At 47.0% G+C, this 16,577-nt stretch overlaps 1 protein-coding gene across 1 annotated transcript in view; it reads left to right on the top strand.

Annotated features, from left to right (window-relative positions):
* The first annotated feature begins 205 nt into the window (after positions 1–205).
* PARP12 (poly(ADP-ribose) polymerase family member 12) overlaps positions 206–16,577 on the top strand; it is a 36,916-nt gene continuing 20,544 nt past the window's right edge. Inside the window, exons 1-5 of the mRNA XM_026512070.4 lie at positions 206–643; positions 4,378–4,513; positions 7,252–7,552; positions 9,386–9,487; positions 15,057–15,180. Coding sequence (XP_026367855.1) covers positions 315–643; positions 4,378–4,513; positions 7,252–7,552; positions 9,386–9,487; positions 15,057–15,180 — 992 coding nt within the window. The 5' untranslated portion in view covers positions 206–314. The remainder of the gene's footprint in view (positions 644–4,377; positions 4,514–7,251; positions 7,553–9,385; positions 9,488–15,056; positions 15,181–16,577) is intronic.

Here is a 16,577-nt window from a genome sequence, read left to right as displayed (position 1 = left end):
AAGAGCCGCAGACCCACTCTTCGGGTCCCCCCAGTCCCCCGGCAGCCGACGGAGCGGCGGAACCGGCCGCGGAGCCCGGCGGCCGCGCTCAGCTGGGGGCCCTGAGGCCGGAAGGCGCCGAGCCCCCTCAGCTGCGGGCCGGTGGGCGTGGTGAGGCGGCACGGGTTCCGTTTTCCCGGGCCCCGGGGAGCTTTCGCTTTCGTTTCCAGCTGGCGTCTGCACCCCGCGGGAGCCGCCCGCCCAGCCCGCGTCGGCCGCCACCGGCGTCCCGCCAGCCGCGCTCCGACGGGCAGCACGCCCCCGCCGCCGCGGCCATGGCCCAGGCCGCCGTGCTCGGCGAGGTGACCCAGGTGCTGTGCGCGGCCGGGGGCGCCTTGGAGCTGGAGGAGCTGCGGCGCCGCTTGCGGGAGGGCGTCGGCGCCGACGCGCTGGAGCGGCTGCTGCGGGAGCGCGGCCGCTTCGCGGTGGCGACGCGGGCGGGCGCGGGCGGCGTGGTGGCCACCAAGCGCGTCGTGCTGGCCGTCTCGGCGCTGCGCCTGTGCCGCGCGCACCAGAGCCCCAAGCCGGGCTGCGTGGGGCTGTGCGCGCAGCTGCACCTCTGCAAGTTCTTGGTCTACGGGGCCTGCAAGTTCATGAGGGCCGGGTAAGCGCCGCTCCAGGAGCTCGACGGCGGGCCCGCTTTGGGCCCCCTTCAAGTGTGGGGACACCAGTAGGTGGCCGCTCCCCGGCGCCTCCGCCTTAATTCTCGTCAGCGAACGTTTATGGAGCACCTACTGAATACCGGGCGCTCTGTGAGGGACTCGGTAGACAGTGGCCCCGGAGCTCGTGCGGTCTCAGAGAGTGACTTGGAGCGCGGTCCCCGGGGAGACACCCCGGGGTGGGGGTGGGGGCTCTCCAGAAGAAAAGCGGCCGCGTCTGGCCTCTGGAGCTCCACGAGGCCCCGCTCTCCCGAGCGAACTTTGAGGGCCTCCAGCCCAGGGCTTTCTCTGCCCCGGCAGCCGGAGGAATCTTAAAACCTGACTCAACTCTTGCTCACTTGCTTACAAGCTGTTAGTGGCTTCTGTTGCATTTGGAAGAAAATGCGTGCTCCTGTTCAGAAGCTAGTCCATTTATGTAGACGAATTGGCTCCTTTTTTCTTTCCTTTTTTTTTTTCCTCTCTCCTCCCTCCCTTTCTTTTCTTCTTTTTTTCTGGCTTAACACAGTAGATGTTCTTTCTTGCTCACATCAGGTCTACTAGTCAGCATGAGGTAGGGGTCTTGATCCCTGCCGTCATTCAGGGACCCAGGTTAGCCGACCTACCCTCAGCCTCCTGAGCCCGTGGCTCTTAAGACCGTTCTGGGTATCAGCTTACAGGGAGCAGGTGGAGAAGATGGACAGGAGAGGGTTGGTGGGGGGTTCTTATGGGGACGGGGTCTGGACGTGGTAGGTATCTTTCCACACATCCCCTGGCCCGCAAGATGGCTCACCACCCCCCTCATGACTAGATGCAAGGGGGTGGGAGTGGGAAATGTGGCTCCCAGGAAGCAGCTGCTGAGAAATAGCTAGATTAGAACATTCCAAGGCCCAGCTAAGGCCTTAAGAGGGAGGGACGTGTGTGAGAAATTTGAGAGACGGGAAGTTGGTATGAGTGTGGTGACAGGATGTGAGAGAGGTGATGGCTGTTTTCTTACTGTTGACGGAGAGATGACTCATACTTTTTTTTTTTTTTTTTTTTTATTGACTAAAGGATGGTTCTTCTTTTCTTTCTTATTGGCTGAGATAGCAGGAGAAGTGTGCCCAGGGACAGCTATCCAAATCTGAAGCCTGGGAGCATGGCCAGGGTCCCAGGTTCTGGTGTGGGAGTTACTGGTTGGTGTATGCCAACGCTGCAGCCCCAGGAGCAGGTTAGATTTGAGGTGGAGGCTGAGGGTGGAACCTCAGGGAAACTGGGCCCTCGGGGACTGGTGGAGAAGCATCACCTCAGGGGAGAATGAGGAGCAGCAGCTGGAGAAGAAGGTGGACGTGATAAATGAAGGATTGAATGATGGGGATAACTGGTGGATCTGGTTAATGTCAGTATTTGGTAAAATAAAGACAGCAGCCCTATTCTCCAGCTAGTTCCCAAAATTTGGGGTTGGATTGTATAACGGAAGTCTGATATCTACTGGCCTAGAAGATTCTGAGCTTTCTTTTTCATTCTTCTCGGTTCCATTTTCCTTGTGGTTCACACAGGATGGTTTCTTGAACCTTCCTTCCCTGACTCTTTTTGGGTCACATAAGGGAGAGTGGGTTTCGTTGGCTGCCCTTTCAATGCTTTCCCTATTACTCTGCTTGTCTTCCTGAACCACAGGTCAGCTGTTTCAGAAACAGATCATGGCTCCTGTGTTTGCTCATTGGTGACAGCTGGGAAGGGTCCCAGGTCCCTGACTTCTGTCCTGTGCTTGGCTGGGGGGGGGGGGCAGTGAGCATGGTGGTTAAGAGCACAGCCCCAAGACAAGCCTACCTTGTTTTAACCCTGGCTCCATGATCTTGGGCAAGCAACTTTATATCCAAGCCTCAGTTCCCTCATCTGCAAAATAAGGTAATACCACCAACCTCATGGGCTTGTTGAGGACTGAATGACTTCTAAAACCTTCAGGTAATCCCCTGGTTTGTGATAAATACTCAACAAGTTTTAGCAGCTGTTGTCACCATCGTCGTCATCATCATCTTGGTGGCACCAAGTTTGCCTAGAATGTTTTTCTCTTCTCTCCTTGCTTGGTTCCTCAACCTAAATATTTGGCCCAGGGTTGACACCTTGCAGGCACTGTCCCTTGATTGCTTCTGTCACTTCTGTCAGGCTCAGGAGGTGCCCCTCCTCTCTGCACTGATGTATTCTTTTTTTTTTTAAATATTTTATTTATTTATTCGTCAGAGATAGAGACAGCCAGCGAGAGAGGGAACACAAGCAGGGCGAGTGGGAGAGGAAGAAGCAGGCTCATAGCGGAGGAGCCTGATGTGGGGCTCGATCCTGTAACGCCGGGATCACGCCCTGAGCCGAAGGCAGACGCTTAACCGCTGTGCCACCCAGGCGCCCCCTGCACTGATGTATTCTGAGCACAGCTGACCTTGCACTTGCCCTGCCATTTTGTCACTTCCACTAGAGTAGAAAAGGGGAAGCGTCCACATGACTCCATGGTTGGTCTGTGCAGTAGAAGAAGGAAGTTGTCTTTTACTGAGATGGGGGAGCCTGTGGAAGGTGCTGCTTTGGGGAAGTCAATCAGGGGCTCGGCTTTCTTTTGAACTGCTCATAATAAACATGACATTTGAGGTTTGGCAGTGTCTGAGTAAAGCAAATGATATTTGCCCGACTCTTTCGGGTCCCGGTGACCTGGGCGATCATTTGAAGACTTTAGATCATCAGGGTGTGGTGCCAGTGCCTGGCTCACAGTGAATGTTCAGCAGGGGCTTGTTAATGGAAAGAATGGAGGAGGGGAGCCGAGAAAAGGGCTGGGCCTCAAGGCGAGAGTGGGTGTACACATACCTTTAACCATAGGTGTCCACGCCCATTTGTTCAGCCATTGTTTAAGTATCTGTTAGGTGCCCACTGACTGGTGTGCTGTGACTCTTCTTTGGGGAATGGCCCTGTCATTCTTACCAGGTACTGATAAGAGGTGCTGTTCTGGTCCCTAGAACTCGCAAGGTACTTTCTCTTCCTTTGTAAATAAGCATTATGGTTTTTCATTGTGTAAACATGCTGGTTTTTCCTCTGGTGCTGCTAAGCAATGTCAAAACTATTCCTGAAAATTTATCTTAAAGACTGATTTTATGAGTTGTATGAGTTTGTTCCGGCAGCCATAGCAAAACACCATAGACTGGGGGCTTAAACAGAAACTGACAGTTCTCAAGGTTGGAGGTCTGAGATCAAGGGCAGGATTGATTCCTTTCTGAGGCCTCTCTCCTTGGTTTGCAAATGGGGTCTTCTTCCTGTGTCCTCACATGTGTGCATCTGTGTCTTCATTTCATCTTCTTAGAAAGACTTCAGTCAGATTGGATCAAGCCCTCCACCCCAACAACCTCTTTTTAACTTGATTACCTCTTTATTTACTTATTTTTTAATTTTTATAAGATTTTATTTATTTGAGAGGGAGAGTGTGTACACAGCGGGGAAGGGCAGAGGAAGAGGGAGAAGCAGACTCCCCACTGAGCAGGGAGCCTGATGTGGGGTTCAACCCCAGGACCCTGAAATCATGACCTGAGCTGAAGGCAGACACTTAATCAACTGAGCCACCCAAGCACCCCATTGATTACCTCTTTATAAACTATCTCCAAATACAGACACTGGGGGGTTAGAACTTCAACATAAGAATCTTGGGGAGGCGCAGTTGAACTGTGATACCAGCTCTGCTTCTTTGCAGGAAGAACTGTAGAAACAGTCACAGCTTGACGACAGATCACAACCTGAGTGTGCTGAGAACTCACGGTGTTGACCACCTCAGCTTCACTGAGCTCTGCCAGCTTTTGTTTCAGAATGACCCCTGGCTTTTGCCAGAGGTGAGTTCCAGGAGGGGGTGTGTATGTGTGTAAGTGATGGGGGAGAAGCCAGGAGGTTGGAAGATAGGAAATATTATGGCAGAAGAGAAGCCAAGAACCCCATAGTGACCACTGGGATCTGCTTGGAGGAGACCTGGATTGAATTCCTGGCTCTGCTGATTTTTATACCTGTGACCTTGAGCCAACCTTGCCCCATCCAGAAGCCTCCTTCCTTCTATTGCATTTGGGCTGGCACCGCCTTTGCAGGGCTTATTTGAGGCTGGGGGAGTCTGGCCGGTGGCTGCGGCAAGATGGTCCTTATATGGGGATGAGGGGATGAGAGACTCCAGCAGGCTCCTCCGCATCTAGCAGGACTTGGACCCACGTGTTACTGCCAGACCCAGGAGGTCTGTGAGGAAACATTTCAGAGAGGCTGACAGGCAGATGATGCTCTTCTCTACTAAGTCAGTCGCACCCCGGGAATTTTGAACTTTCGTTGATGTGGATTCTCATAATGCATTTCACATGTTAACCAACCTTGCTGCGATGACTGTGTACTGGTTTGGGTCCTCTGAGAAGCAGACACCGAGGTGGGATTCAAAGTGCAAGAGATTGAGTGGAGAGGGAGCAGAAGACGGTGGGGAGCCTTTGGGCAGTGATGTGGCAGGATTGGGGGAAGGAAGAGCCCTGGGTAGGAAGAGACCCTGACTGTAGCACAGTTCCAAGACAGCTTCTGCCTGGCCAGCGGGAAGTTCTGAGCTAAAGTAGCTCATCGTTGCCTGGGAGCAGCCAGTGGGAGCATGGTCTCTGTGTGAGTAAGGTGGTGGCTCCCGAGGGCAGCCGCTGAGCTGAGGTAATTACGCACGGCGGCCGATCTGCGTGTGTCCTGTGGCCAGCACAGGTCTGTGGGACGCTCTGCCACTGCTTCTGGGGTAAGGCTGCAGAGATTAGATTGACCTGTTTTAATGAAAATGCTTCCGTATTACTCAGTTAAAGCCACCCATTTGAGAACGGTGCTACATGGCGTAGTGATTGGTACATAATAGGTATTAACTTTTTCTTTTGCCTTTTGAAAGTTAGTGTTGATTTAATTCAGCTAACCTTTATTGACTATGCATGGATATCTAACTATCCATGAGTTAGGCACTGGTGATAAGGAGAGAAAAGACCCTGTTCTGCCCTTTCGGGAGGCACATTTACTGGGTGAGACAGACAAGTCAACATGTGATTGCAAGGCGCTGTTCTAGATGCTGCAGCAGTGGTCAGCACTCTGGTCTCTGGGGCACCGTTTGGGAACCTGGGAAGGCATCCTGGGGATGGTGCGTGCTCTGAATGCTGAAGGGTGCATGAAGGATGAAGGTCTGGGAAGAAGAGGGCACAGAGAGGATGGAACTGGCATGGTCAGGGGACAGCATGTAGGTCAGCACAACTTGGATTTAGGGTGGGAGAGGGAAGAAGGAGAAATGGGTGAGTAGAGACTCATCCATGCAGCCTTCAGTATCATGGGAAGGAGTTGGGGTGGAGGGTTGTGTTTGGAGAGAGGCATTAATGTTTCGGAGAGGTCATCTTGTCAGTAGTATGAAAAATGAATCAGAAGGTGATCAGTCTGGAGTGTGTAGCCTCTTGTGTACTTGGGTGTGCAGGTTTCTTCAGGACGCAGTGCCAGCAACTGGGAGCCGTGGCCATAAATTCGGACCCAGTGCAGCTTTCCTGCCAGGACTTCCGCTCTCAGGCTAGTCCCCTTATCAGATGAGGAGTTGGGAGCTGCCACCATGAATCGAGCACCCACTATGTTCCAAGATATTTGTATTAGCCACTTTGTGTATTTCCCATTTAATCCTCATGATAACCCAGAGATATAGGTGGCATTATTCCCATTTCAGGGATTAAAAAGCTAAAACTCAGAGCTAGTGAATGGCCTGCTTAAGGTCAGGCATTTTATAAGTGGCAAAATCAAGGTTAGGGTGTAGCCCTTTCTGGCCTTTTCTCTTGGAGCTTCCATCCTCAGAGTGGAGTCCTTACTGATCTAAGTCTGGGTTCTGTGGCCCTCTGCTGCATTTCTACCTCTTGTTCAGTGTAATGCCTGTGAATTGCCTAGGTAGGCCCTTGGTGGTCTCTGGCCTGGTTCTCATCTCCAGGAATTTGGAATGTAAAGAAGGAGCAGTTGATTCAAGTTCCAAGTCCCAGCTTTACCAACAACCCAATTCAACAGATGTTGTGCATGCCAAATGTAGATAGCTGTGTGACCCAGGGCAAGCTGGTGAACTTCTCTGAGTTTCCGTTTGCTCTTGAGAAATGAAAGAGCTGATTTGGCCTTCTCTAAGATGCATTAAACACTTAGAGCCTCTTTGACCCTGAATTTCAGAAAAAAGATGGTGAGATGAGGCCTGGCTTAGGGAGTGTTGGTGAGTCAATGGGGGAAGGTTGTAGGTGTAGTATAAGGGTTGTTAACATGCTATATATGTGAAGAGAGCAGCTCTGATCAGCTGGAAGTTTCTTTGAATTTTCCTAGTGGAAGGGCTTATTCTGTACAGTCTGCTGCCCACCCAGTTCCCATTTTATCCAAGGGCATATGTTAGCAGCCCCGTCCATCTAGAGTGGGGGAAATTCTCATAGCTCTGTGGCTTGTGAGGATGATGGAATCACACCTTCGGCTAGGTCTCTAGAGGGACCTCTCGTGACCGTGCACTGGTTAGGAGTGGGGGTGGTGTCCTGTGAGGCCTTCCTAACCTGGTGTTTTTTTCCTTTTCTGTCAACAGATCTGCCTTCATTATAACAAAGGAGATGGACCCTATGGCTCTTGTTCCTTTCAAAAGCAGTGTATCAAAGTCCATATCTGCCAGTATTTTTTACAGGGTGAATGCAAGTTTGGCACTAGCTGTAAGAGATCACATGATATCTCTAATACTGAGAATCTGGAAAAACTGGAGAAGTTGGGCATGAGCTCAGATCTGGTGAGCAGACTGCCTTCCATTTACAGAAATGCTCACAACATCAAGAATAAGAGCTCCACCCCCAGCAGAGGGCACCCTCCTACCCCGGGCCCACAGGGGACTTCTGGTAAGGCTCTGGACTGGGGCCCTTGGATTCCACATTAATGGAATGTGTGACCTTGGGCAAGTCTGTGCTGCTTTCAGTAAAGTGCCGTTGGTGATTCCCTCCCAGCTAGTGGGCGTTATGAAGATGACTTGAAATCATAGCCACGAACAAGCAAAATATTCCAGACAAATGCCAGTTCATGTTGACTATGAACGGATTCCCAACAGGTCTGATCTGCAGTGAACAAAGCCTGTTTTAATTTCAGCTCTCTTCTTGACACGTAAAGGGAATTATTTAGTCCCTGTAAATTTGCTTTGTTCACTGCTCCCCTCCAGCACCTAGACAGTGCCTGGCCCACAGTGGGCACTCAGGCATTTGTTGAATGCTCAAGCATGCTAGAATCCTTTTTTTTTTTTTTTTTTTTTTTAAGGTTTGGTGACAGGCAGATGGGGAAATTTTGAGCAGAGGCTGCTTATTAAATAAGCATTTCTTCACCTATTATGTGGGAAATAAATAATGTAATCCATTGGAGAGGTTGTGACACATTGGCTGTTGGCTGTTCATTCTGGTTATCCATTCTCTCAGTTAACAAATTTGTGTGCTTGCCATGTGCTATCCACTGGCCTGGGCCCTGGTTATATATTGGAGACTAAGACACAGGGCTTCCCCCCTCCTCAACCAGAATGCATAATCAAACCATCTGTTGGCTGTAGGATTTTATTTTATTTTATTTTTTAAAGATTATTTATTTATTTATTTGACAGAGATAGAGACAGCCAGCGAGAGAGGGAACACAAGTAGGGGGAGTGGGAGAGGAAGAAGCAGGCTCATAGCGGAGGAGCCTGACGTGGGGCTCGATCCCGTAACGCCGGGATCACGCCCTGAGCCGAAGGCAGACACTTAACCGCTGTGCCACCCAGGCGCCCCAGGCTGTAGGATTTTAATAGACGTTTAATAGGAGTTATCTACGGTTTTTAATAGACTGCTTCCTAAAATATCAGGTGAGCGCTAGGACTACCAGCAAACAAACTTAACACTCTAATCTTACCTGATTTTGTATTTAAAAATTGTCCTTGCCATATGTGTTTTTTTTCTTTACATATTCTTCATTTATTTTGGGTTAATTTCTTTCAATAGTGGGAAGCTAGATGTAGACAGGTTTTGCCTTAAATAGGTCTGGAAGAGTCTCAATTGGATTATGGCCTTAGAAAGGGAGGGAAGGCTACCTGCCCTTGGGGAGCAGGGGTGGTGACCTCAAATGCCCCAAAGTTGTGGGTTTTGAGGCCCACCCTGTGGGTGTCTTGAAGGCCCTATAAAAAGGTAAAGGAAAATGAATAACAAAGTAACAGGTGATACTGAATACCGGAGGTTTGCGAATAAGTTTTATGTGCTTGTATGGTGGTGGTGGGGGGGTGCAGTGGTAAATGTAATTGTTAGGTAAAGTCTCATTAGAGCACTACTAGTAAAGATAAACTTTGAAATCAACTCCATACCTGTTTTATATTAAAATTCTTAGAATTAACGTAAAATTACTTCAGGGGGTTTCATTTTAAGATTAGGAACACAACCAGAGCTGAGAAAAAGGGGCTCCTCCATGGTGTCCTGGGTTTGGCAAGCAGCCGTGTGGTGTTGGGCTCCCTGGCTCCCCCCTAAAAAGCAGAAGGTCCACTTAACATGTCTGAGGGTAATTTCCTCCTGAACATCATAGGATTTTGTGAGATTGCCTCGCCCACTTTCATCTTCTGCAGAGAAATGAATGAATTCTCTTTTCTCTCCTTTGTATCTTGAACTGCTCTGACTCCATATCAGAAGCTTTGATGGATGCTGGTATGTCTTTATGATGTTTCTTTATAGAAAGAAGAGGTAGTTCGGGTTCTGTGTCCCCAAACACTGCTAACCAAGAGGAGAGTGATCAGATCTGCTTGTACCATATCCGGAAAAGTTGTAGCTTTCAAGGTAAGTCAGAGGAAGCCCCTTCATGCACTTGCAGGCAGGAAAGCTGCTTCTTGGTTCGAGTTCTGCCCTAAGGCCACCCCTCAAGGTCTTCTCCCCCGTCCAGAGAGGGTTGGGGCCTTCTTAATTGTGAGCTGGGGTGACATTTCTGCCAAATCAGTTCTGAAGCAATTTTGTTGGGGAGTTGTGGATGGTAGGAATTGAATTTCTGGAAATCAGACTGTAGGTGAGTTTTGGGGAACATAACTGGTTCATGCAGCGAGTGTCAAGTGTTGACCCTTGATCAGTTTAGCATGAGGTCACAGACTACAAAGATGCCCAGTCTAGTGGGAACAAATGTGAGTGTCCCTCCTGAAGGGTGTTTGTAGACTTAGAAATGCCTCAGAAACCCAGAAGGCCCTTCCTGAGGAGGAGATACCCCTGTGTGCTCTTGGGGAACAGGAGCTTAAGTTGGGGGTTTCTCTCCATGGTCCCTGTTTTATCAGAAGTAACAGTTCTTGTGTGTACACATGTGTGTGTATTTTCACTAAACCTTTGTTTTCTTCTTATTGTTGTCCTGGGCTTTGACTGAAGAAAGTTTCCTTCTGAAATTTGGTGACTCTTAAAAAAACAACCACCAAACTTCTTGTTTCATTTTCAGTCTTTAAAAGCCACCCAAGCAATTCAGGACTACTTTCACTTTGTAAAAGGGTCCAATAACACAGAGTAAAGTCTTGAAGCTCTCCTTCAGCCTTCCCCAAAGGTAAACACGTGCTGTGTGGTCATGATGCTTGTTTTGCATATTTTTCAACAGATGGGTACATGTGATAGGTATTCCTTAACTTACTTCCTTTACTTAACGTTGTGTCTTGGAGATTTTTTTCACCTTAGTATGTGTAAGTTCACCTTATTTTTAAAAAGCGACTGTAGTATCCAGTTCAAGTGATACTCCACTAAGCATCTGAGTACGCATGCGTATTTCCATAGCTTGGTTCCTGGCAATGGAATGCTAGCTCAAGCATAAATGTGTGTCATATATACATGTATGTTTTTAAAATCAACATTATTGAGCTATAATTTACATACAGTAAATTTTAAATATTTATATTTTTTCAGTATACACTGAGTTCTGGTAATGACAATTTAGAGATGGAAGAGTTTCCTAATTCTAAGTCCCTTTGTCCCATTACAGTTAATCCTCACCCCCCAATTTCCTGACGTCATGCAGTCCCTGATATACTTTTTGTCATGTAGATTTGCCCTTTCTAGAATTTCATATACATGGAGTCATACAGCATGTATTATTCTGTCCCTGTCTTTGCTCACTTAGCATGTTTTTGTGATTTGTCCATGCTGGCAAATCAGTAGTTTGCTCTTTTTATTGCTGAGTACTATTCTGTTGCATGGATTGACTACAATTTGTTTATCCATTCATATGTTTGATGAAGATTTGGGGGGTTTCAAGTTTCTGGCTTTTCTAAATCTTTTATAAATATATACAAGTTTTCATGCGGATATCTGTTTCCACTTCTCTTGAGTGAAGGCCTAGATGTGGAATTACTGGAACATGTAAGTATGTGTTTAACTTTATAAGAAACCACCACCATCTTCCAAAGTGGGTATACCTTCCCACCAGCGATGTAGGAGAGTTGGTTGCTCTGTGTTCTTGTTAACACTTGGTATTGTCAGTCTTTTAAACTTTAGCTATTGTAATTAATGGGTACCGATATCTCATTATGGTTTTAATTTACATTTCCCTGATGATAATGATATTTAGTATTTACTTTCATGTACTTACCAGCCATTTGTATATCTTCTGTATCTGTTTGAATTTTTTACTAATTTTTTTATATGATTGCTTGATTGTGGTAGTAAGTATAATTCACATACCATACAATTCACCCATTTAATTGTTTTTATCATAGTTACAGAATTGTGCAGCTATCATCAAGTCAATATCAGAACATCTCATCAGCCCCAAAGAGATGCTATGCCCATTAACAACCTCTGCCCATTCTCCCTGCCCCCCAGCTCCTGGCAACTACAGGATTCCATCCTGTCTCTGTGAATTTGCTTGGTGTTTCATGTAAATGGAATCATACAATATGTGGTGTTTTGTGACTGTTTTAGCCATTTTCTATTTGGATTGTTTGATCTCTCATTGCTGTGAGGGTTTTGAGTGTTGTTTATACAAGTCATTGTCAGAGGTATTGAAAATATATTCTCCCTGTCTGTGTCTTTCATGTTCATTTTCTTTATGGTGTCTTTTGAAGAATGAAAGTTACAACCCTGATGACCATTTTAGAATCTTTTTCTTTTATAGTTTCTTATGTTCTAAAAATCTTTCCCTGTTCCAAGCCCCTGAAAACGGCTCTATGTTTGTTTGGTTTTTTCCTAGAACTTTTATAGGTTTCACTTTTATGTTTAGGTCTAGCTGTTACTCTTGATCTGTTTACTCTAGTAATTATTCCTTAGGTATTGATTCTTCTGTGTGAGTTAGCGTCCCATCCGTGTTATTTTTTCCTCACGTGTTGGGTGACTTTTGGTTGTCTCCTTGAGAATTCTGGGGTCTCCTGGTGATGCGGATTCTGATCCAGGCAGGCTTAGTGGGGAAGAGGCAGCATGTTTTGCTTGGTGGGCTGCTGGCATTTATCCTTGGAGTGGGGTGGGGGCTTTGATGGCTTCTCTCTCCCTCCAGCACTTCTATCCACACTCACATGTTCCTTGGGGCAAAGAACAAGGTTGCTGGGCACAAGCAGGCCATGGAGGGAGTGCCTGCTCTAGCGGGTGGGCCCCAATTATTCTCATTGTGACAGGCCAGGTGTCTTTCTTACTTTTCGTTACATATAACTCTGAATTTGTTAAGAACCGCCCCCCCCATACTTCCCACTTCATAGCAGCTCTCTTCTGCATATTTTACATGTGTTTTTCTCTCTTTAACTCTGTCAGTTTGATTCTGTGTGCTTCATATTTTAGGAATTCTTCAATAATTCTGGTCTTTTGATGGCACTATTTATTGTATTTAAGCATTTTTGGATTTTTCTTCTCTCCAGTCTGTCATTTCAAGTGATGTAGGAGAAAGGGGATGTGGATGTGGTACTTTGTTTCCCAAATTAATTTGGTTTTTGCAACTCACCTTCCAGAAAGCTTAGACTCCAGAATGCCACAACAAAGCAGGGAACATGAGAAGGAGGGAAAGGAAATTGAGAAAGGAGACAAGAGGACCAGGGAAAATGTGGCAGATAAAGGGCTTCATCAGCTGGGTCTCTGCTCTTGCCTGCCACCATGGCTGTGGTGGCCTGCATGACACCCTCTTTTCTTGGGCGCCTTCTGGCTTGTGAGTGATGCGGGCTCCACGTTAAGCTCACATTAAGAACTGGAGGCCCCAGGACTGCTATTTGATCACAGTGCCTTCCCTTGGCCCCTGTGTCCTTCCCAAGGAAGTGTCAGCCAGGAGGGCAGTGGGTGGTGTGCTTTCCCTGAAGGGGGCCTTCTTAAGGGGAGAGTCTTTCTTCAGGCTGTCCAGGACTCATCTGAGCTGAGGTCTATAGGTGCAGTGACTGTACACTGATCATTAACCCTGATCATTCCCTGATCAGTGCCCTTTGGGGAGGGAACAAGAAATCTTATTTGGTTGTGACCTCTGTACCATAGCTGTGGCCTTATCTATCCAGGTTGGGCCCTTCCTTATCATTCTGTTGTACATACATACCCCTAGTAGAGAGTCCAAGAGGTCTCTTGGCTTGGTGTGAGCTGTCCATGTTCTAACTCTGGACAAGTCAGAATGTCCTGAGTCCCCAGGGTGGCTGAACCCTGCATTGGTGAACTTGGGAATTTCCTCATTTGGGGTCTCTCTTATTTGAGTCTCCTTGGCTGGGTGTTCTTATCTGCCCCGTCTGCCTGACCGTAGGCCTGGCCTTTGACAACCCCAAGCAGCCTGCTCACCTTTCTCCATGGTCCCTCCCCATCAAGGTAACTTTGTAGACTCTGTAGGGAAGAAGTGGCGTTGAGATGTGCCTGAAAGGCTGCATACAATTTTATTACTATTTTATTCATTTATTTTTAAAGATTTATTTATTTATTTTAGAGAGCAAGGCGCGTGTGCAAAAGTGGGGGGAGGGGCAGAGGGAGAGAATTTTTCAAGCAGACTCCCTGCTGAGCACAGAGCCCCACTGGGCTCAGTCCTATAACCCTGTGAGATTATGACCTGCGCTGAAATCAAGAGTCAGATGCTTAACTGAGCCACCCAGGTGCCCCTACATAGAATTTTAGAAAATTTTAGTTTTTTTTAAGTGTCAAATTAGCCATGCTTCATTGTCATTATTTTGAAAGATGAATTAAAGAAGCACAAAGGACAGCCAGTAAGAAATGTTTTCCTCATACCTTTTTTTTTCTAGCACCCAGAGCCCCTCCAGAAAAAAATCATTGTTACCAGTTCCTTCACTATCCTTCCGTAAAGATTTTATACATGCAAGTATATATGTCCAGTCGGTTTCCTTCTCACATAGGTACAGTATGCACACTGTTTTGTGTTTTTTTTTCACTTAACTAGACATTTAGTTTTTTGGAATATATTCTTGTGGTTCAGAATTTCAAAGACATAGAAACAACAGATATCTTTCCTCATAACTTTGTCCCTGGTGACCCACTTCCCCTCGGCACGGAATAACATGTGTGTATATATGTATTCAGTCAGAGTATCTCTAATTTTTCTTTTCTATTTTTTACCCAAATAGAGGCATTCTGCACCTTGTCATGTATCTTTCTACCTAATAGCATATACCTTGGAGGTAGGTCCGTATCAGAGTGCAAAGAGCTTCCTGCTGCTTTTCTTTCCAGTCTGCCTTTTCTCTGCGGGGATGTACCAGAACCTCATATAGGATATTGAAAATTAGAGAAAGTGTTGGGTGCATTCCAGGCGAGGCAGGCAGGATGTGCTAGGAGTGACAGGGGTCCCAGGGAGCACAGGGAAGATGTAGGGGGAGCGGCTGGCTGGGAACTGTAGAGCTGGGCCATTCTGTGTATTTTGGCAGGGGCAAGGCAATGTGTATAAACAGCTTCAGGGATGTGGGGGTGTTTTGAGGGGGTGAGTATGTTAGCAGCCTCAGATCAAACTGGGCTAGAGCCATGCTGTTGACTTATCTGTGGTCAGATGTGTCAGGGTTTGGATGGGTTTCTAGTAGAGATGAATCTGGCTCGTTTTTGGTGTCACCACTCCTTGTCCACATGCTACATGTGTAGTGAGCAATAATGGGTCATCAGACTGCCCCCTGAAGTCTGATTGGCCTTCTCACGATCAGCTTCTTTATTGGTGAGATGCAATTCGTGCATGATATAACCTACCATCATACATGTTTTTAAAAATTGACATAATGTTCTGTTAAAAGGGGAGGCATAAAAGGGAAGTGTGTATAATAAAACACACAGTATTTCAATATTAGGTGCTCAGGTATGACTGCACTAAAAATGACTCCTCCACAGATCTCCAGAGTGTTCCCAGGTCAGTGGGCAGTACCACACCGGTTGAGAACCACGGGACTAGGTCATGCTGTGTATTGCCAAGATGTCTTACTTCCTTATATTCTTATTTTAGATAAGTGCAATAAAGTTCACTTCCATTTGCCATATCGATGGCAGTTCTTGGACAGAGGCAAGTGGAAGGATTTGGACAAAATGGAGCTTATTGAAGAGGCATACAGCAATCCCAGAAAAGACAGGTATGAAATATGTCACTTGTGTCTGCTGTGTGCCTGGACTTCTGTGTGCAGTGTGCGGAGTTTAGACACAGAGTTGAGATTTGATGTCTCTCACATACACACACACCCATAAACAACCTGGTCTGGAGGTGAAAGCTCTGGGCTGGAAATTGGAAATTAACTGTTCCTACTGCAGTTGGGTGCCTCTGTTTTCCGCACCTTTCTTTCCTTTAGGGAGGAGCTGTGGGGAAAGGAGATGATGGTACCAGGTAAGTTTTGAATCATTTGCTGCTGGGATTGATCATGTACATATATCCACATTGATTACTACAGAAAAGAGAGAGGCATTCATTTGTGAATTTTTAGCATTGAGTGTAAAGTCCTGCAGCTGAACTGCTCTTTATTGTTCGGCTTTTAACTTCTTAATTTTTCTAAGTGTGTCCCACTATCTTCACTTAGTCAATTCAGAGTGAATTGGCAAATCCCGGGGAGGCTTCTTTTCAAATACTCCTCATATTGTGGATTGAACTTGCTAAAATATGTTGTCAAGAAGAGAATTTAAGCCTACTTTTTAAGTGGGGAAAAATACATTTGTGCTTAGAGTGCAATTATACGCAAATTGCTACTCGTAAATTATGTGAAACAAATTGTTCCCCTTTGGAAGATGAATTGGCTCACATATTCCCCCCTCTCTTTTTCTGAGGCAGAATTTACACACAGGGAAGTGCACAGATAGTAATTGTATAGTTCACTGAGTCTTGACAAATGCGTGGGCTCATGTAGCGGACACTCTTATCCAAATGGAGATCATTTTAGTCAACACAGAAAGTCCTCTCCTGTCCCCTTTGCGTTAGTGCCCACCCATGGGCCAGCATTGTTCCAACATCTGTCACCACAGATTAGTCTCACCTGCTCTTGAACCCCATCTAAATGGAGCCTTACCCTCTCTACCACTATGTCTGGCGCCTTTCTCTCAGCACTCTGTGCTCAAGACTCGGCCAAGTTGTGCTTGTCTCCCGGTGCACATGCGCTCGGGCTTCTGTGGGGCAGATGTTCGGGGATGAAACTGCGGCGGGGGGGGGGGGTGGCGTGCAGGCTGGGTCCATCTTCAGCTCTGCCAGGTGATGCTAAATTGTTTTCCGAAGTGATCGTGCTGCTCTCCACCCCCATTCACAGTCTGTGGGTGACCGTCTCCCTAATGTTTGTATTGTTTGCCGTCTGAACTTTTCCCAGGCTGGGGATACAGAGTGGTGTCTCCGCTTGCATCATCTCTGGGTCCTAATGAGGTAAAATGTCTCTTCGCATGTTTACGGGCCATTCTTGCTTCCTCTGAAACATCTCTTATGGTTTGCGTGTTTTGTTGATGGGGATGGTTGTGTGTTTAGTTATTTATTTAGTTCTTTAAATTTCTGGATATT

Source organism: Ursus arctos, unplaced genomic scaffold, assembly GCF_023065955.2.
Source record: "Ursus arctos isolate Adak ecotype North America unplaced genomic scaffold, UrsArc2.0 scaffold_3, whole genome shotgun sequence".
NCBI lineage: Eukaryota > Metazoa > Chordata > Mammalia > Carnivora > Ursidae > Ursus > Ursus arctos.
Note: the sequence above shows the minus strand (reverse complement) of the source record. Positions and strands in the feature narration are given on the sequence as shown.